At 45.2% G+C, this 20,443-nt stretch overlaps 2 protein-coding genes across 2 annotated transcripts; both read right to left on the minus strand.

Moving 5' to 3' along the window:
* Positions 1-987: 987 nt before the first annotated feature.
* Positions 988-2,737, minus strand: LOC139385884 (transcription cofactor HES-6-like). Its single transcript, XM_071131169.1, has 4 exons — positions 2,452-2,737; positions 2,248-2,334; positions 2,027-2,102; positions 988-1,880 (listed from the first exon to the last, which is right to left on the minus strand). Exons 1-4 carry the CDS (start codon positions 2,533-2,535, stop codon positions 1,417-1,419), a joined length of 711 nt encoding a protein of 236 aa, XP_070987270.1. The 5' UTR covers positions 2,536-2,737; the 3' UTR covers positions 988-1,416.
* Positions 2,738-5,905: 3,168 nt separating this feature from the next.
* Positions 5,906-7,684, minus strand: LOC139386227 (transcription cofactor HES-6-like). The gene is made up of 4 exons (XM_071131708.1): positions 7,557-7,684; positions 7,322-7,417; positions 7,127-7,205; positions 5,906-6,599 (listed from the first exon to the last, which is right to left on the minus strand). Exons 1-4 carry the CDS (start codon positions 7,617-7,619, stop codon positions 6,217-6,219), a joined length of 621 nt encoding a protein of 206 aa, XP_070987809.1. The 5' UTR covers positions 7,620-7,684; the 3' UTR covers positions 5,906-6,216.
* Positions 7,685-20,443: the final 12,759 nt, after the last annotated feature.

A 20,443-nucleotide genomic window follows, 5' to 3' on the forward strand; every position in this document is an offset into this window, starting at 1 on the left:
GGAAAGCTGCACGCAATTATTATGGTTTAGCGTTAATATTCAATAGGAGGCATTGGAAATGGAAGCGCGCAGCACTTTGTAGGCTACTTTGGGCACACGTTATTTCAAGTCAAGATTTGGGTATATGGTGATTAGAATCGTACATCAATGTGCCTTTTAAAATTATGTCAAGTAACTGTAGTGGTGGTGCCGGTTTATACAACCGGCCGTGGACAGGATCTAACGTTGCTCTGTAGAATATGGCAACCATTGTATGTACGTGTTACCAGTGACACTTGGTGTGGCAGGGACATCAGAGGTGCGACTTTAACCAGGTATTGGCGTTGCTTTCCACTGCACTAGCGGAACCTTTCATGTGCGCACAGGACGCGAAGCGCGCCTTTGTACTCTAGGAGAGGACGCCTGTGGGGGAGAGGACGCCTGTGGGGGAGAGATTTAGAAATTGAACGTGGCTGAACTGGACGCGACACAGACCTTATAATTTATTCGACTGAAATGAGATGATTATGGAATCGCTCGATCATGTTTTATTACATGTTCTAAATGACAGGCCTATCACAAATGTATCTTTCAATATTGACTTCTGCCTTATTTATGGACTGTTTCCATGTGCTTTAAAAAAATAATGAATGAATAAAATGCCTCGAACACAGGATTTTGATTATGGGAGTGTGGCACTGGCCTCTTTTCATAGGCTTATCATTTTGTTTCACTGCGTTTTTAGCAATTGGATAATAACCTGACTAGCAAGAGGCCTGTAAGTGTTGTTAGTTTATGTTTCAGGCTGCAGTTCCTCTTAATTGCTTTAATGTTTGTCAATTGGACGATTCAATTACCATGTGATATTAGGTACTCTACCAATTGTTTAAAATGTTGTGCAAACAGACGTCAAGTCATTCTAGCCTGAAATTCCTTTTAACTGGTTTACTTTGAGTCGTTCTGTAAGATGGTGTAAACAAAAACAATCACAATTTATACACGAAGATAGTCATTTTCATTAAATTATTTTATTAATCACATTGACATTTTTTGGGACAAAACATTCTACACATTGTTACAGCGTCAAGTGGTTGGGGGGAAATATAAGCGTTTCTCTTGAAGGTTAAATGGCGAAAAAACTATAGGCTACACGCCCAATGGCCTTTTTTCTTCACTGGAAAAAAAAGATTTATAGCCTATTTAAGTCATTGCCGAAGTATTTCGGTCTCTAAAAGAGCTTTTATTATGCAAATCCTCTATACATAATGAGATATTTACAAAAACAAATATGAGCAGTTCTTAATTGCGTAATAGCAGGAAGTGAATTTCCGGCGATATGCGCTTTCCAGGTAACAGACGATGTCACAGCCTGGGGCCAGGTAGACTCCAAACTATTCTATTAAATCCCAAAGGCAGACAGTTGACCAGTACGGGCCACTACCAGGGCCTCCACATTGATTTGGAGTAGGTGATGGTGGGCATGTTCTGGGCTTCTTGGTTCTCCAGTGCGTCGGTAGCGCGCTGGTTGTGCTCGCTGTCTGTCTCGTACAGGTCAGAGCACAGGTCCTCACTGGAGGTGTTGGAGGCGGCGGGGGAGAGGGCCGAGGAAGAGCCGCTGGCTATACTTCTGCATCCGGGTGAGGCTAGGGCCACGCTCACTGCCTCGCCGGCTGGCCAAGTGCTGCCGTTGTTGCTGGAAGTGTCCGATATTATATCCATAACCATGTCCTGGAAGTGGTCCTCGTTCAAGGGCATACACTCCAGCAGGTGGTTCAGTAGCTCGGCCGCCACCGTCGCGTCTATCCCGGGACAGTTGGACACAAACATATGGACCTCATGCATGCACTGGATGTAGCCTGCTGCAAACCTCTCGCTGGCCTCCCGGTTCATGATGTCAGTCTCTGAGGAAGAAATTAAATTAGACCTACTGAAATTCAATTGCACTCCAACAGTGGGCGTTATGTTAAGCCGCACCTGATATGGGCCTAAATGCACTTTGATGAGTGGAGGAAAGGGTCAATGGTCTGTACCATGGCTCACTGCTTACCTTGGGGACGATCCTTGAGAATGTGCTCCACTTTTTTCACCGTCATCTCCAGAACCTCTGCATTCTCCACCTTTGACTGAAGCCGAGGGGAGACGAAGTGAAAAATATTAGATTTAATTCGCTTCTATTGTATGACCGGTATTATTGCAGAGGCTACGCTCAAGCCAATAAGCGCTGCCGCGCCAGGTGAGTCTATAGCGGGGTAGGTGCGCCAAACTCACGTCGGTGTCAGCGAGCAAGGTCCGAAGCTCCTGCAAACTCTCATTGATACGAGCACGCCTCTTCTTCTCCACCAAAGGTTTTCTAGCCTGTAACAATGACACATAGGCCAGTTAGTACGTTGTACCAATGTAATAACTGCATTACTAGGGTAGGCTACTCTATAGAATGAGATCAGCGACACAACAACCACAGATGCCCCGTACCTTTCTATCCCCTTTATTAATCCCGTAGTAGTCATCCTCATCCATGCCAAATCCGTTCTTGATGTGCAGAGCCGAGGGGGCCATGTTGGTTTTGAGCCCGAGCCGTGCAGTCAGTCTGAGATCCCAGTTTGTATTCCACTGCTATTTTCCCGATCCGTGAAAGAGAGCAGCTGGCAAACGGAACCGGTCAGAGAGAATTTATACACGACAGGCGAGACGCCCTATGATTATTGTACAATCTTCGCGAGACGTACTGCTGGCACTATAGAACTGTTGTAGGTATTTATAAGGACTCATTTGCATATGAATGTGTGGTTTGTCTGCACTCTAGCCAGGGGACAACAGAGCACACACCGCGAGAGCCAATCAAAGCCCTCTCCTTTGTCTTCCGCCAGCCCTTTCTGCGCGGTGAGAATCAGTAGTGGTCACAAGTAATCTTTTGGGTTTGCGTATCTGGCGACAGTGTTTTTTGTTGTTGTTGATCAACCGTAGGCTATTCACTTAGGCTACTGTTTAAGAAATAATGACAATTTTGGAGAAAAAAAGTAGCCTACAAGTGCATTGCATGGTAATAACAACGTATGTAACTTATAACATGTTTATTAGACAGCTATTGGCATCTTCCATCTTGTCATCTGTTTGTGTCCTCCATAACTGCACATTATAGCCTACATTCTGTGAAAGGAAATAGGATGGGGTGCAGGCTGCTATCACAAATTATATACCCATTCAGTGGGTCATCAAAGCTCCAATGTGTCCAATGTATTTCACTAGGTAGACCAATAGGACTATTTATGGCATAACACAGAGAGATATTATGCAGATGTGTCAAAAAAATAATAATAATGACATTTTAGTGGCGTGGAGTATTTGTAATATATTTTTCATTACAAATCCTGACAATCTGCTGATTATCTCAAGACTGTCATTTTTCTCTCTTTATTTTCTTGCCCTACCCAGTACCATTTTTCGTATGTCCCTGTGCAATGCTCAGAAGATTTTCCCAGTGCGGGTTCTCGGATGTAACGCGATGCCTTCAGTTGGCAGCTGCTGGCGGAGGCCCCTTGGCCTAAACTGAATCAGACTGGGAATTAAAGGCCCTTCCCCAAAGAAAGCGACAGGTGTTAGCCTGCCCCTCATTTGTTCTCTCACTTCTTTGGTGACTTCTGGTTTGGGTGCAACTGCACTCTCAGATGCCCCATTCCCTTAAAACGCACAGAAGAAATAAGTACAAAAAAAAAATACTAAATAGACCCTAGTTTTAAATGTTCATCTTTAGAGTTCATGCATGTTTGTATTTGCTCATCCCTTACAGTTAACAAAATAACTACAGGCTTATTTTCAAGAACATTTGGATTATTATGGTTGAGTTTACAGAGGCAGCCCAATTCTGATCTTTTGCACCATTATTGGCAAAAGAGCTGATCTGGTTGGCCAAAAGACGTACGAGTGTAAAAAGATCAGAATTGGGCTGCCAATGTAAAAACAGCCTATGTTATGTCTAGAAATGGACTTATATCCATTAGCCAAATGTCGTTGTGGGTGTGTGCACTATTCTTTTATGCACAATTGTCTATTTGTTTACGTCTGATAGAAGTGTTCAACCTTCTGGTCTCGTTGCATGTATTGTGTATTGTCATGCAAATTACCAATACACAATAGCGCATTTGTGTCTATCTAAACCAGCACCAAAATGTGTCATGTCACTAAATTCTCCAGGTAAACAACATGATACCATTACGAGTGAGTTTTATGCACAAGATTTTCGCTACAGCAATTAGGCATCAGTAAAATATCTACAACCTAAATGAAGGCCGTGTCCAGAGGCTTTGAAGTGGAGGGGTTTGGCACCTCGCCACCCCACGCTCCGCTCCAGATCTCCTCTTAATGGTCTGGACTGGGGAGAGAGCAGCTGTCTCGGTCCGCTTTTGTTCGAGAACCCGCAAAGGGACCGGGCGCCCCTCTCCATCTTCTCTCTTCTCTCCCTTCTCTGCCACCACCCGGCGGCTTCATTAGCTCTGTGGCCAATTATTATGGGTTTATAGTCAGGGGGAGATAGGCCATTTACTACAGCAACGTTTTCAATTTTCGAATTCAATCATTTAAAAAAATGCCTGTGGATAAGGTTCATTTGTCAGGATTTTTAAAATTCACAATTGAATGAGTGGCGCAGCGGTCTAAGGCACTGTATCTCAGTGCAAGAGGCGTCACTGCAGTACCTGGTTCGAATCTAGGCTGCATCACATCCGGCCGTGATTGAGAGTCCCATAGGGCGGTGCACAATTGGCACAGCGTCGTCTGGGTTTCGCCGGGGTATTCCGTCATTGTAAATAAGAATTTGTTCTTAACTGACTTGCCTAGTTAAATAAAGGTTACATTTATAAAAACATGTTTTTAATTGTAAACAAATAATGGTTTGCCTATACTGTACTTGAAAATAATTATAAACGTGTTTCCTTCTACTTCAAGTCCAGTAGGGTGTACACAAATATTGCCAGCGATCAACCCCCTGTCATCTAACCACAGCCCAATTCTGATCTTTTTCACTAATTGGTCTTCTGACCAATCAGATCACCTCTGAAAAAGATCTGACGTGATTGTTCAGAAGAGCAATTAGTGGAAAAAAGTTCAAAATTGGGCTGCAGGTGTAAACACTAGAAACCACCGACCTAATTTCCTCACCACACCAACAACATTATTAGGGCGATGGGCCAACACGGGCGGCCAGAACAGATTCAATGTGCCTTGACATAGATTATACAAGTGTTTGGAACTCTATTGGAGGCATGCAACACCATTATTCAACGATAAATTCCGTAAGTTTGTGTTTTGTGCTGCTCCAGAATCTCCCATAAATTGGGTTGAGCTCTGGTGACTGACACACACCCGTTAAACCTGCTATGCTCCTTTGAGACCCCTTCTTCAAAGTCACTGAGATCTCTTCTAGCCATGGTAGCCAAAATAATAGGCAACTGGACATTTTTATACATGACCCTAAGCATGATGGGATGTTAATTGCGTAATTAACTCCGGAACCACACCTGTGTGGAAGCACCTGCTTTCAATATACTTTGTATCCCTCATTTTACTCAAGGCTTTCCTTCATTTTGGAAGTTCTGTCCTACTGGACTAGGTAATTTATTTAATATTACTGAAACCATTTTCTTATATTCCTTCACATTGCAAGCAAGAGTATAATATGAAATATTATACCGTTTTTAATTGTTTATAAATGCACAATAATACTGTAGCAGCTGTAGGCCTCAGCATCATTCATATCTTTTAACATGGGTTTATCTCATCATGTTGATAGGATCAAAACCTTTCTATATAAGAGAGAAAGTGTGTGTTTTTGTGCGTGTGCACGAGCACAGGTGTGTACAAATAAAATTGATAACATCTACAGAAATTCCATACACATTTTTATTAATATTGGTTAGTAATATACAACAAAGGGAGCAGTACAAAAGCTATTTGTGACTAGAGCTAAGAAGCTAAATGTTTTATCTTATTATTCAATAAATAAAGATGTTAATACAATAAATACAAGAAAAAGATTAATAAGAGCCTTCTACAATGCAGGCTACGGAAAGTAGACTTCGGAGAGGAAGTACTGAGAGGTCTGTTTTATATACCACACCTAGATCAGAAACGCAACCGCCCCACAATCCAAAACAATGTCTTCTGAGTAGCATATCTATAAGATACATAACAGAGGAGGGTCTAACATAGGGATCCAGCACGCACCCAGAGGGCCGGTTTAGTTTACCAGGGCCTCCACATCTCCAGCATGCCCAGGTGGGGGCTCCCAGGCAGGAGCAGGGGCTTGTCCTGGGGCCCCACCACATGGCACAGTGGCCCCTCCATCTGGCCCTGCCTCCCAGACCTGGGGTCCCCTCTGATGGGTGTAGTGGGGGCTCCTGGTCCCTGGCTGGGTGGGGGGGCGTTGGGCCTGAGGTTGGGGTTGGCCTGAGAGGGGGGCTCTTCGCTTGAGCGGGGCAGGGATTTGAGAAGGTGGTTGAGCAGGCGGGAGCCCAATGTTTTGTCCATCCACTCGCAGCTGAGCAGCATGTTGTGGACCTCGTGCATGCACTGGATGTAGCCTGTGCTGTACTTCTGCTGTGCTTCCAGGCCTAAGGTGGGGTCTGCTGTGGAGGGGAGGAGACACTGGGTCAAACATGGGTCATAGCACAATCTGTTGGTGGCAGGATGTATTGCACCCAGACTGGCCTATTAACCAAAATAAATTTGTATAATGCATTTCTTAATCCTGAAAGGGGAGCACATTTTTGTTTTTGCCTTAACACCACACACCTGATCCCACTAATCAAATGTTTAAATGAGTTGATTAGTGGAATCTCTTTGGGTCCCCATGACCAGGATTAAGAAACACTTGACTAATCAATTGTTTTATGTTGAAACCAAGAGAAAATATGGAGAAAACCATAATTAAATCATACAACTATGAGTACTAATACTCAAAAAGTATTATTCTTATCAGGCAACATAGGACTGTTATTCAATAACTGATGAAAATACTCCCACCAGTCTCCGTATCTACTTTCTAACGTGCAGATTAGGCCCCCAACTGCTTACATATATTATTGGACGCAGGCACAACTTTGAAAACTCACTTGTATGTTTCTTCCGTCAAGTCACTTCATTGGACACTTACCACTGAATTTATGGGTCTGAACATTCTGCAGGTGTTTCACTGTCATCTCTAGAATGTCCGCCTTTTCAAGTTTCGATTGCTGTTGGGGAAAATGGAAAGTTAGTGTCAAGAAATAACTTACATTGCGTCTTTCACTCTCCATATAATTGAGCATTTATAACAATTAAAATACAGTGTGTATATAGGCCTACTCACGTCAAGACTGAACGCCCCGACGACCGTTTCTTTCAGCTGATCCAAGCAGTTATTAATCCTCTCCCGTCTTTTCCTCTCAATAAGCGGCTTGCGCAACTAGAGATGGAAAGCGATAGGTTAATGGCGACCAGATACAGACACAAACTGGACCAGATGATCACTAAGCGTGAGCATCTCCGAAGAAAGACACATGTTGATGTTTAAGTTTATCTATCGACGGGGACGAAGGCAATACCTTTCTCTCCTCCTTGGCACTCGAGTGTCTCCCCACGTTGTGCGCCATGGCGCTGGTTGTCATCTCTCCTTTACGCTCGGTATAGTTGTATATGGAGTATAGCTCTCCTCTCCCGGCTGAGTCTAGGATCTGTCTGTAAGGCCCTCCGCGCGGCGCACCCCTCTTATTTATAGGGAATAATTAGCATGTGAATGCTCAAGCTCTTTGGCTGAGGTATTTTCCCACACACGGTGTCGCTCCCATCAGTCAGGGATGACAGGTCACTCACTGCCTCTTTTCAATAGCCGAGGTACCAGCCCTGCAAAAAAATACAAACGACAGATGTCCAGCCTGAAACCATGCACCCCCCATCGACTCCGCTCTCCGCTCCCCCCTCTGCTCTCTCTCTCTCGTGAAGCAAAGCGCACGGGTCCCCTCAGGATTGTCATTCCCAGGGCCGAACAAGAGTGTGTAATTACCGTGGTTACACCAGGGACCCCCTTGGCCATTCATGCCAATGAGTTGGGAAAGCATTAGGCCTACCCGAGAAAAGGCGAAACCTATCCCCTGAAGTTTCACACAGAAAAATACCCACAACGCCTAGTGGCCCTGTGGTCATTGTTATCAGTCTGTATCGGTGTCGATACTAACAAGTGCTCAGGGAAGTGTTGATGCTGAGAAACTAGTGATTAAATCCCGAGTGAAGAGTAGGACTAAACTAATTGCTCTGAGAATTTAAGCCACAAGCCTACAGTATAACGAAAAGTGTTCATATTTTAAATTGAATGTAGCCTATGTTTCTCCTGAGATATAGCCGAAATTATGTTCGCGCAATGGCAAGGGATATATACTGTATGCTCATGACTGGAAAACCTATTGGCAATTACACTCAAACTTAAAAGCTTATTTCAAACTATTTTCAACTCTGCACTGGTTTAGTAAATTAAGTAGGTCTAGGCTACTCAACGAATTATCAACAGGTGGTCAGGTTTCATTCGAATTAATTGATTAAAATTCAATACATCGATTGCAGGTGTTGTTTTATGTTCTGAATTTCGTTGAAATAAAATGAAATCCCTTCACCTAATGGTTTTGGGGGATATGGGTGGGGGTAAATGGGCCTAATTACACATGAATTCCGATGCTCTTTGGGTTGTCTAATATCGACAAGGACAAATTACTTCAATATCCTTTTGGATATTGATCATGGCTTATTATTAATCAATATACCTTTTTTTTTTTTTTATGTATAACTTTTGTTAACTTAAGCCAGATACAGGAAGCGTTTTAAAACTGTACCCTAAACATATATTGTCAACTTTTTCTAACTCATTGAGTCAGGGAGAGCAGATGTCAGTTTGACCACGCAGACAGATGTCACACCCGCGCGCTGGCCCTTGGCGTAAGAGATTCATGGCGGGGGCTCTGTGTTTGACTTGAGCCACGCGACTGTCAGGCGAATGCTCGAACGTGGGAAACTCCGCCGAACAATAGGCGGTATTCAGCCGAACCTAATCACCATGAAGAGAGTAATAACCCTGTGGAAGAAGAAGTGGACGGTCCAGCCCGGGAGAAGGCTCTCTCTCAGTGAGCCCCGGAGCAGGAGGTGACTAATGGGAAGTTAAGGCAGGTGCGCCCTGACCCCTGGTTTTCGGGCAGGTGTGTGATCATCACAATGAAGCGTCAGTATAAGCAATAGCCTATGTGTGGTCCTTGACCACACAATACATTTTGATATCACATTGTTATGCATGAGACTAACATATGGGCCTATTTGTGAATGCAACAGGTATAACGCTTGTTGAATTTGTCAACATGAAACAGTGTAGCCTAATGTGGTCAATTCGAATTGAAGGCAGTCAATTCAATAAGTAATTTGAATTTATAATACAAATCTTTGGAAAATGAATAGCTTCTACTTTTCAGTTTATTGAGAAACCATTGAAAATAAATAAGACATTTTCAATAATTGAATTGAAATTTCAGTTTACTTCCAATTGTCTGAATGACTGTCATCAATTAGAATTGACCCAAACCCTGAATGGTAGCCTATTAACAATACAAGAGATGTCCAAACAGGTTAACTAGTTTTTGCATAGGCATTGGATGATATTGTTGTTTTTTATTGGAAGGATTACTGTAGGCTAAAAGGAGTGTGATCCTCGGAGCCTTAATAATTAACTAACCTTCAGTGGGTAGTTGGCAATGACAGGCGGACAAGTGTGCATCAGCGAAGCTTTGAATAAGTGTACCGATTTGAGTCCATTTTCTAAACCACAAATCCAATCTATAGGCCTATAGAGTCACAATGGGTGGCCTGTGGCTGATGAATACAGTGAGTGGTGGGGTTTCTTTTGAAACTCCAGAAAACTTGGGCGACTTTTGGGGAGGCCTATAACCATACAAAGGGCAATGGCACATCTAGCCACGCGACCCCCAGTCAGCCTCCTGTCGCTTATCACTAGGAAACGTCCTTCAGAGGGTCACACATAAAGACCCCACGGTCGCAGAGCATGCATTCTCTTCCAGAGAGCAGCAAAGTCTCACCAAAAGAAAAACTTGCTACATGCGCAGGACTATATAGCCTAACAAGGCAATTAGATTTTAGTGGGTCAAATTTTTATATAGGCCTATGTAACAGTATAACTTTAGACCGTCCCCTCGCCCATACCCGGGCGCGAACCAGGGACCCTCTGCACACATCAACAACAGTCACCCACAAAAGCCGCGGCCCTTGCAGAGCAAGGGGAACTACTACTTCAAGGTCTCAGAGGAAGTGACGTCACCGATTGAAACGCACCACCGCTAACTAAGCTAGTTGTTTCACATCCGTTACACTTACCTAATTGATCCAATAGCCTATCCTAACCTACATTAGTCTATTCAATGTTGGAGTGTCAATTTCGAGTTGTGACATTTTTGTGGAGGCTCTATAATAGGAACTTCTAGAAAGTTCCATTTGTTATGGCACAGAACGGCCAAAAATCAATGAATCCGGCAAAATCGTTGAGGCAGCAAGGGGGAGAAACTATCAGAGAGACCGAATTAAAAGGCCAACTTGTGAAGAGGTGCTTGCGCCCTTTCACGCCCTCTCTCCCTTACCATCTGGCCACGCGTCCCCATGATCAGAATTAGCGTGGGATGACAATGCCACAATAGCTCCCAGGCTCAGACGCCCTAAGCGGCCCAGTGGCCCACTCGTCTTGGCTGCTAAATTATGAGGAACACAATCATTCCTGTTGGGCCAGTGTGCCCGTGGTCTACATCCGCTTTTTTAAGGTGACTTATTCCGGATCTAGACGCATATACTGTATCTGAGGCGCTTCACATTTGCAACATCAGATTTAGTGAAATGCGCATTGGGAATGCATATACTGTAGAGGTACACTGTCTGCTACATCAGCGACATTTTGCTATTTTTTTATGTATTGTATTAGCCTTTAATACTGGCCAAATTGGTCTCTATCCCTCCATCCATCCTTCCAATGAAATGATCTATTTTCCATATTTATTTGTCACTATTTTCTCGAACACCTGCATATCTATTAATTGAAACAAAAACAATATATCCTTCTAAAAGTAAATATACATGATGTGAGACTTTTTTTTAACTTTAGTGATGCATTATTATGCTGTTATTACATTTATTTATAGGTAATTTTGGGTATAATCAACAGTAGAATACTGTGAAACGTTTTACTGCATCATACTGTAAATGATGGTGCATTATGTGAAAAAATTGTAGGCTGGGAAATAATTGCTGTATTTCGAAGGCTACTGTAATTCCATCCCACAACAACCTTGGCCCTCCAGTGGGGTGCATGGTAGGTTGGCTCATTAACATATTTTGAGGGTGCCTTGTAAAAGGCTATCATTTTTTTGCACCTGTTGGTGAGAGTGCTTTAGGCCTACCAATGTCACCAGTATATGGTAGTAGTGCCCCATCATTTAAAAATGTATAGGGGACAGATTGGAGTAGCAGCAAGCCTTAAACCTTTGATGATTGAGCATTTGTCCATGTTTTTTTGGTCTGTTTTGACCTGTAGTCACTGCCAGTTTGGAAGCCTTTGATAAGGACTCTTGGAAGTGAAACACCAAATATTAATATATATGCTGTAATGTGTAAACACATTATCTAGCAGATGACCTGCTTGCACCAATTCCATGTAATTACAGTAAAATGCTGTGACTTAGAAACCCCAAATCCCATCCATGAATTTCATTCATCCATCCAGCCAGCCATCCATTCATTCATTCATTAATTCATTAAGATAGCGGTAGCACGTACTTTATTAAACAAGTATAATACAGTCAATTCTACGGTATTGTACTGTGTGTCATTACACAGTACTTGCTTTGATACTGCATTTAGATTTCAGCAGGTGTACTGCAATATGAAATACAGCAACTTAAGCTACTTGCCACTTTCCTGCATGTAGTTACTGCCAAAATCACCACAACCCCTTTACAGTGTTGCTGCCTGTAGTTACTGCCAAAATCACCACAACCCCTTTACAGTGTTGCTGCCTGTAGTTACTGTCAAATTCACCACAAACCCCTTTACAGTGTTGCTGCCTGTAGTTACTGTCAAATTCACCACGACCCCTTTACAGTGTTGCTGCCTGTAGTTACTGTCAAATTCATCACGACCCCTTTACAGTGTTGCTGCCTGCAGTTACTGTCAAATTCACCACGACCCCTTTACAGTGTTGCTGCCTGTAGTTACTGTCAAATTCACCACGACCCCTTTACAGTGTTGCTGCCTGCAGTTACTGTCAAATTCACCACGACCCCTTTACAGTGTTGCTGCCTGCAGTTACTGTCAAATTCACCACGATCCCTTTACAGTGTTGCTGCCTGTAGTTACTGTCAAATTCACCACGACCCCTTTACAGTTTTGCTGCCTGTAGTTACTGTCAAATTCACCACAACCCCTTTACAGTGTTGCTGCCTGTAGTTACTGTCAAATTCACTACAACCCCTTTACAGTGTTGCTGCCTGTAGTTACTGTCAAATTCACCACAACCCCTTTACAGTGTTGCTGCCTGTAGTTACTGTCAAATTCATCACAACCCCTTTACAGTGTTGCTGCCTGTAGTTACTGTCAAATTCACCACAACCCCTTTACAGTGTTGCTGCCTGTAGTTACTGTCAAATTCACCACAAACCCCTTTACAGTGTTGCTGCCTGTAGTTACTGTCAAATTCACCACGACCCCTTTACAGTGTTGCTGCCTGTAGTTACTGTCAAATTCACTACAACCCCTTTACAGTGTTGCTGCCTGTAGTTACTGTCAAATTCACCACAACCCCTTTACAGTGTTGCTGCCTGTAGTTACTGTCAAATTCACTACAACCCCTTTACAGTGTTGCTGCCTGTAGTTACTGTCAAATTCACCACGACCCCTTTACAGTGTTGCTGCCTGTAGTTACTGTCAAATTCACCACAACCCCTTTACAGTGTTGCTGCCTGTAGTTCTTCAACTTTTTAAGATGGGTGATGGAATCATGGCAGAGGTTTTGGGATGTTGTTTTCTTTCGGGAAGATTTGGTGCAGTCAGTGTGTAGGCCTAAACCTACTTCAGTAGCCTAAATTTTATGTTGAAACTTTAGACTATTTTGCAAAATATTAGTTTTACAGACAGCCCTTGTTTTAACGGAATAATATTGGGCTAAACCAGTTATAAATTAGTCTAATAATTGGTCTTAATTGATAGGCTAGCCTTACCTTGGCATATATGCCTAAAGTTGTAACACATGTAGGCTAGCTACTTTATAGACATTTTCTTGTTGGTCCCATATGTTTTAAGGGCCTAGTCATGTTCTTGTTGGTCCCATATGTTTTAAGGGCCTAGTCATGTTCTTGTTGGTCCCATATGTTTTAAGGGCCTAGTCATGTTCTTGTTGGTCCCTTATGTTTTAAGGGCCTAGTCATGTTCTTGTTGGTCCCATATGTTTCAACCTCTTAAAGCTCCCCTGAATTATTTCAACATTTTGATAAAAATCGCGCAACATTTCAACGTCCTGCTACTCATGCCAGGAATATAGTATATGCATATGATTAGTATGTGTGGATAGAAAACACTCTGAAGTTTCTAAAACTGGTTAAATAATGTCTGTGACTATAACAGAACATGAACAGCAAGCGAAATCCCAAGAAAAACCTGGTCACAAAAAACACAGAAAAGTATTAATCCGCCAGTCTCTAAATTGTTAAAAAAATATATAGCCGGGAGCTTGCAGTTCCTACAACTTCCACACGATGCCGCTAATAACGTCATTTTCGTTGACAAAAATCCTTTGTGTAATGACAAATAGATCCTTCATTTCGTCCAGCATACAGGAAGAGACTTTTGGAAGAGAGAGAAAGGACAACGTTTTCTTGAGTAGCTGCTATTGAATACAGATCGCCCAGTGATCAATTTGATCGATTATTAACGTTTACAAATACCTACAGTTGGGTTACAAAAGTAGTTAAGTGTTTTGTCAAAGAATATAGGCAACTTATTTAATTTTAAAAAATGACGTTGCGTTTTGGAACGGAGCTTTTTCCTGAACCAGACAGGCTATACAAATGGATATTTTGGGCATACATGGACGGATTTAAATCGGGAAAAAGACCCAATTGTGATGTTTATGGAACATATAGGAGTGCCAACAAAGAATATCAAAGGTAATGAATGTTTTATATTTTATTTCTGCGTTTTGTGTAGCGCCGGCTACGCTAATTCTTTTGTTTACGTCCCCTTCAGGTATTTTGGGGTGTTGCATGCTATCAGATAATAGCTTCTCATGATTTTGCCTAAAAGCATTTTAAAAATCTGACATGTTGGCTAGATTCACAACGAGTGTAGCTTTAAATTGGTACCCTGCATGTGTGTTTTAATGAAAGTTTGAGTTTTATCGAATACTATTAACATTTGGCATTGCGCACTTCCATTTCCTGTTGCCTAGGTGGGACGCTAGCGTCTCACATGTCTTAAAGGCCCTGGTCATTTTCAATCGGTGCTTGAAATCTCGACACTTTAGCGCACAACCCAAGGCTCGCCCTGACTGCATAACATCAGTTATTCATTGTGCTATTTTCTGCATTGAACTCCCAAAGATATTTCATTCCTGTACCTATTGTATATGGTATCTTTTTTATTGATTCCATAAATACACACTTCTAAATAGCCTGCACATTAATTTATGTTGTAATATCTAGGGCAGACCCAGTAAACTTGAATTTAGGCTTACGTCATTTGTCCATTAGCCTATCAGTGTCACGTTCATCGTAAGGATCGGACCAAGGCTCAGCGTGAGTAGAGTTCCACATCATTTGAATAAATCGAAACTCACTGAGTAAAACAACAACCGAACGAACCGTGACCCTACTGCTGTGCACAAAGACATAGACAAGATCCCACAACACAAATGAGGAAAATGGCTACCTAAATATGATCCCCAATCAGAGACAACGATAAACAGCTGTCTCTGATTGGGAACCATATCAGGCCAACATAGACATACAAAAACGCCTACAAATACAAAAACCCTAGACATACAAAAACTAGAGTACCCACCCTAGTCACACCCTGACCTAACCAAAATATATAGAAAAACAGAGATATCTAAGGTCAGGGCGTGACAATCAGAGTCAGCTGTGATACGTTGTTGCATTGTTACGGTGCGTGAATGAGGACCCAAAAGCGAATTAACTTAAACAGAGCTTCTTTAATTACCAAACATAGGTAGGCTCAGACGGACCGGCAGATTCCGACAGGACAAGACAAGGTTACAGCAAACATGACGACAGTCTGGTTCAGGCATGAAACACAACAAACAAGAATCCGACAAGGACAGGAACAAAAACAGAGAGAGATATAGGGACCTAATCAGAGGGAAAAAGGGAACAGGTGGGAAACGGGGTGACGAGGTGGTTAGGAGGAGACAAGGCACAGCTGGTGGAAATTGGGGGAGAAAAGGTAACCTAACAACGACCAGCAGAGGGAGACAGGGTGAAGGGAAAGGACAGAGACAAGACACAACATGACAGTACATGACAGTACCCCCCCACTCACCGAGCGCCTCCTGGCGCACTCGAGGAGGAAACCTGGCGGCAACGGAGGAAATCCTCGATCAGCGCACGGTCCAGCACGTCCCGAGAGGGAACCCAACTCCTCTCCTCAGGACCGTACCCCTCCCAATCTACGAGGTACTGGTGACCACGGCCCCGAGGACGCATGTCCAAAATTCTACGGACCCTGTAGATGGGTGCGCCCTCGACAAGGATGGGGGGGGGGGGGGGAAGACGAGCGGGGGCGCGAAGGACGGGCTTGATGCAGGAGACATGGAAGACCGGGTGGACGCGACGAAGGTATCGCGGAAGAAGAAGTCGAACTGCGACAGGATTAATGACCCGAGAAATACGGAACGGACCAATGAACCGCGGGGTCAACTTGCGAGAAGCCGTCTTAAGGGGAAGGTTCTGAGTGGAGAGCCAAACTCTCTGACCGCGACAATATCTAGGACTCTTAGTTCTACGCTTATTAGCAGCCCTCACAGTCTGCGTCCTATAACGGCAAAGTGCAGACCTGACCCTCTTCCAGGTGCGCTCGCAACGTTGGACAAAAGCCTGAGCGGAGGGGACGCTGGACTCGGCGAACTGAGATGAGAACAGCGGAGGCTGGTACCCGAGGCTACTCTGAAAAGGAGATAGCCCGGTCGCAGACGAAGGAAGCGAGTTGTGGGCGTATTCTGCCCAGGGGAGCTGTTCTGACCAAGACGCAGGGTTGCGAAAAGAAAGACTGCGTAAGATGCGACCAATAGTCTGATTGGCCCGTTCTGCTTGACCGTTAGACTGGGGGTGAAAGCCGGAAGAGAGACTGACGGAAGCCCCAATCAAACGGCAAAACTCCCTCCAAAATTGAGACGTGAATTGCGGACCTCTGTCCGAAACGACGTCTGACGGAAGGCCATGAATTCTGAAAACATTCTCGATGATGATTTGTGCCGTCTCTTTAGCAGAAGGAAGCTTAGCAAGGGGAATGAAATGAGCCGCCTTAGAGAACCTATCGACAACCGTAAGAATAACAGTCTTCCCCGCTGACGAAGGCAGTCCGGTGACAAAATCTAAGGCGATGTGAGACCACGGTCGAGAGGGAATAGGAAGCGGCCTGAGACGGCCGGCAGGAGGAGAGTTACCGGACTTAGTCTGCGCGCAGACCGAACAAGCAGCCACGAAACGACGCGTGTCATGCTCCCGGGTGGGCCACCAAAAACGCTGGCGAATGGAAGCAAGCGTACCCCGAACGCCAGGGTGGCCGGCTAACTTGGCAGAGTGAGCCCACTGAAGAACGGCCAGACGAGTAGGAACGGGAACGAAAAGAAGGTTCCTAGGACAAGCGCGCGGCGACGGAGTGTGAGTGAGCGCTTGTTTTACCTGCCTCTCAATTCCCCAGACAGTCAACCCGACAACACGCCCCTCAGGGAGAATCCCCTCGGGGTCAGTGGAGGCTACTGAAGAACTGAAGAGACGAGACAAAGCATCAGGCTTGGTGTTCTTAGAGCCCGGACGATAAGAAATCACGAACTCGAAACGAGCGAAAAACAGCGCCCAACGCGCCTGACGCGCATTAAGTCGTTTGGCAGAACGGATGTACTCAAGGTTCCTATGGTCAGTCCAAACGACAAAAGGAACGGTCGCCCCCTCCAACCACTGTCGCCATTCGCCTAGGGCTAACCGGATGGCGAGCAGTTCGCGGTTACCCACATCATAGTTACGTTCCGACGGCGACAGGCGATGAGAAAAATACGCGCATGGGTGGACCTTGTCGTCAGAGAGGGAGCGCTGAGAAAGAATGGCTCCCACGCCCACCTCTGACGCGTCAACCTCGACAACGAACTGTCTAGAGACGTCAGGTGTAACAAGGATAGGAGCGGATGTAAAACGATTCTTGAGGAGATCAAAAGCTCCCTGGGCGGAAACGGACCACTCAAAGCACGTCTTGACAGAAGTAAGGGCTGTGAGAGGAGCTGCCACCTGACCGAAATTACGGATGAAACGACGATAGAAGTTCGCGAAGCCGAGAAAGCGCTGCAGCTCGACGCGTGACTTAGGGACGGGCCAATCAATGACAGCTTGGACTTTAGCGGGATCCATCTTAATGCCTTCAGCGGAAATAACAGAACCGAGAAATGTGACGGAGGAGGCATGAAAAGTGCACTTCTCAGCCTTCACAAAAAGACAATTCTCTAAAAGGCGCTGGAGGACACGTCGAACGTGCTGAACATGAATCTGGAGTGACGGTGAAAAAAATCAGGATATCGTCAAGGTAAACGAAAACAAAGATGTTCAGCATGTCTCTCAGGACATCATTGACTAATGCCTGAAAGACAGCTGGAGCGTTAGCGAGGCCGAAAGGAAGAACCCGGTATTCAAAGTGCCCTAACGGAGTGTTAAACGCCGTCTTCCACTCGTCCCCCTCCCTGATGCGCACGAGATGGTAAGCGTTACGAAGGTCCAACTTAGTGAAAAACCTGGCTCCCTGCAGGATCTCGAAGGCTGAAGACATAAGAGGAAGCGGATAACGATTCTTCACTGTTATGTCATTCAGCCCTCGATAATCTATGCAGGGACGCAGAGACCCGTCCTTCTTCTTGACAAAAAAAAACCCCGCTCCGGCGGGAGAGGAGGAGGGGACTATGGTACCGGCGTCAAGAGCTACAGACAAATAATCTTTGAGAGCCTTACGTTCGGGAGCCGACAGAGAGTATAGTCTACCCCGGGGGGGGGTGGTTCCCGGAAGGAGATCAATACTACAATCATACGACCGGTGTGGAGGAAGAGAGGTGGCCCTGGACCGACTGAACACCGTGCGCAGATCGTGATATTCCTCCGGCACCCCTGTCAAATCACCAGGCTCCTCCTGTGAAGAAGAGACAGAGGAAACAGGAGGGATAGCAGACATTAAACATTTCACATGACAAGAGACGTTCCAGGAGAGGATAGAATTACTAGACCAATTAATGGAAGGATTATGACAAACTAGCCAGGGATGGCCCAAAACAACAGGTGTAAAAGGTGAACGAAAAATTAAAAAAGAAATGGTTTCACTATGATTACCAGAAACAGTGAGGGTTAAAGGTAGCGTCTCACGCTGAATCCTGGGGAGAGGACTACCATCCAGGGCGAACAAGGCCGTGGGCTCCTTTAACTGTCTGAGAGGAATGTCATGTTCCCGAGCCCAGGTCTCGTCCATAAAACAGCCCTCCGCCCCAGAGTCTATTAAGGCACTGCAGGAAGCTGACGAACCGGTCCAGCGTAGATGGACCGACAAGGTAGTGCAGGATCTTGAAGGAGAGACAGGAGTAGTAGCGCTCACCAGTAGCCCTCCGCTTACTGACGAGCTCTGGCCTTTTACTGGACATGAAGTGACAAAATGACCAGCGGAACCGCAATAGAGACAGAGGCGGTTGGTGATTCTCCGTTCCCTCTCCTTAGTCGAGATGCGGATACCTCCCAGCTGCATGGGCTCAGCACCCGAGCCGGCAGAGGAAGATGGTAGTGATGCGGAGAGGGGGGCGACGGAGAGCGCGAGCTCCTTTCCACGAGCTCGGTGACGAAGATCAACCCGTCGCTCAATGCGAATAGCGAGTTCAATCAAGGAATCCACGCTGGAAGGAACCTCCCGGGAGAGAATCTCATCCTTTACCTCTGCGCGGAGACCCTCCAGAAGACGAGCGAGCAAGGCCGGCTCGTTCCAGCCACTGGAGACAGCAAGAGTGCGAAACTCAATAGAGTAGTCTGTTATGGATCGATTGCCTTGACATAGGGAAGACAGGGCCCTGGAAGCCTCCTCCCCAAAAACAGATCGATCAAAAACCCGTATCATCTCCTCCTTAAAGTCCTGATACTGGTTAGTACACTCAGCCCTTGCCTCCCAGATTGCCGTGCCCCACTCACGAGCCCGTCCAATAAGAAGAGATATGACGTAGGCGACACGAGCAGTGCTCCTGGAATAAGTGTTGGGCTGGAGAGAAAACACAATATCACACTGGGTGAGGAACGAGCGGCATTCAGTGGGCTCCCCAGAGTAACACGGCGGGTTATTGATTCTGGGCTCCGGAGATTCGAAAGCCCTGGAAGTGGCCGGTGGATCGAGGCGGAGATGGTGAACCTGTTCTGTGAGGTTGGAGACTTGGGTGGCCAGGGTCTCAACGGCATGTCGAGCAGCAGACACTTCCTGCTCGTGTCTGCCTAGCATCGCTCCCTGGATCCCGACGGCTGAGTGGAGAGGATCCGAAGTCGCTGGGTCCATTCTTGGTCGGATTCTTCTGTTACGGTGCGTGAATGAGGACCCAAAAGCGAATTAACTTAAACAGAGCTTCTTTAATTACCAAACATAGGTAGGCTCAGACGGACCGGCAGATTCCGACAGGACAAGACAAGGTTACAGCAAACATGACGACAGTCTGGTTCAGGCATGAAACACAACAAACAAGAATCCGACAAGGACAGGAACAAAAACAGAGAGAGATATAGGGACCTAATCAGAGGGAAAAAGGGAACAGGTGGGAAACGGGGTGACGAGGTGGTTAGGAGGAGACAAGGCACAGCTGGTGGAAATTGGGGGAGAAAAGGTAACCTAACAACGACCAGCAGAGGGAGACAGGGTGAAGGGAAAGGACAGAGACAAGACACAACATGACAGTACATGACATGCATGTTGCTACAATGTTTTCACTCTGTGTTGAGGGGTGTATGTTGGTCCAAACTCAACCATGTGATGACCCTGCACCTGTGCATAATATAACAAATATTTTTAGAGTGTCATAATAACCTTGTAGAACATTACAAGAGTTCCAGAACACTAAATTCTAGGTTACTTTCTTGATTTGTGATGGCAGGAGAGAGGGTACATTTTA

Source organism: Oncorhynchus clarkii, chromosome 27 (genome assembly GCF_045791955.1).
Source record: "Oncorhynchus clarkii lewisi isolate Uvic-CL-2024 chromosome 27, UVic_Ocla_1.0, whole genome shotgun sequence".
In the NCBI taxonomy this organism is placed as follows: domain Eukaryota; kingdom Metazoa; phylum Chordata; class Actinopteri; order Salmoniformes; family Salmonidae; genus Oncorhynchus; species Oncorhynchus clarkii.

Excerpts from the sequence above, each read along its gene's own strand:
- LOC139385884 (XM_071131169.1), bottom strand. The coding sequence starts at position 2,535 with ATGGCCCCCTCGGCTCTGCACATCAAGAACGGATTTGGCATGGATGAG. Across the intron at positions 2,335-2,451 it reads TTAATAAAGGGGATAGAAAG|GCTAGAAAACCTTTGGTGGA; the intron begins GTACGGGGCATC and ends TCATTGTTACAG. Across the intron at positions 1,881-2,026 it reads TCTCAAGGATCGTCCCCAAG|AGACTGACATCATGAACCGG; the intron begins GTAAGCAGTGAG and ends TTTCTTCCTCAG.
- LOC139386227 (XM_071131708.1), bottom strand. The coding sequence starts at position 7,619 with ATGACAACCAGCGCCATGGCGCACAACGTGGGGAGACACTCGAGTGCC. Across the intron at positions 7,418-7,556 it reads GTGCCAAGGAGGAGAGAAAG|TTGCGCAAGCCGCTTATTGA; the intron begins GTATTGCCTTCG and ends TTCCATCTCTAG. Across the intron at positions 6,600-7,126 it reads TCAGACCCATAAATTCAGTG|CAGACCCCACCTTAGGCCTG; the intron begins GTAAGTGTCCAA and ends TCCCCTCCACAG.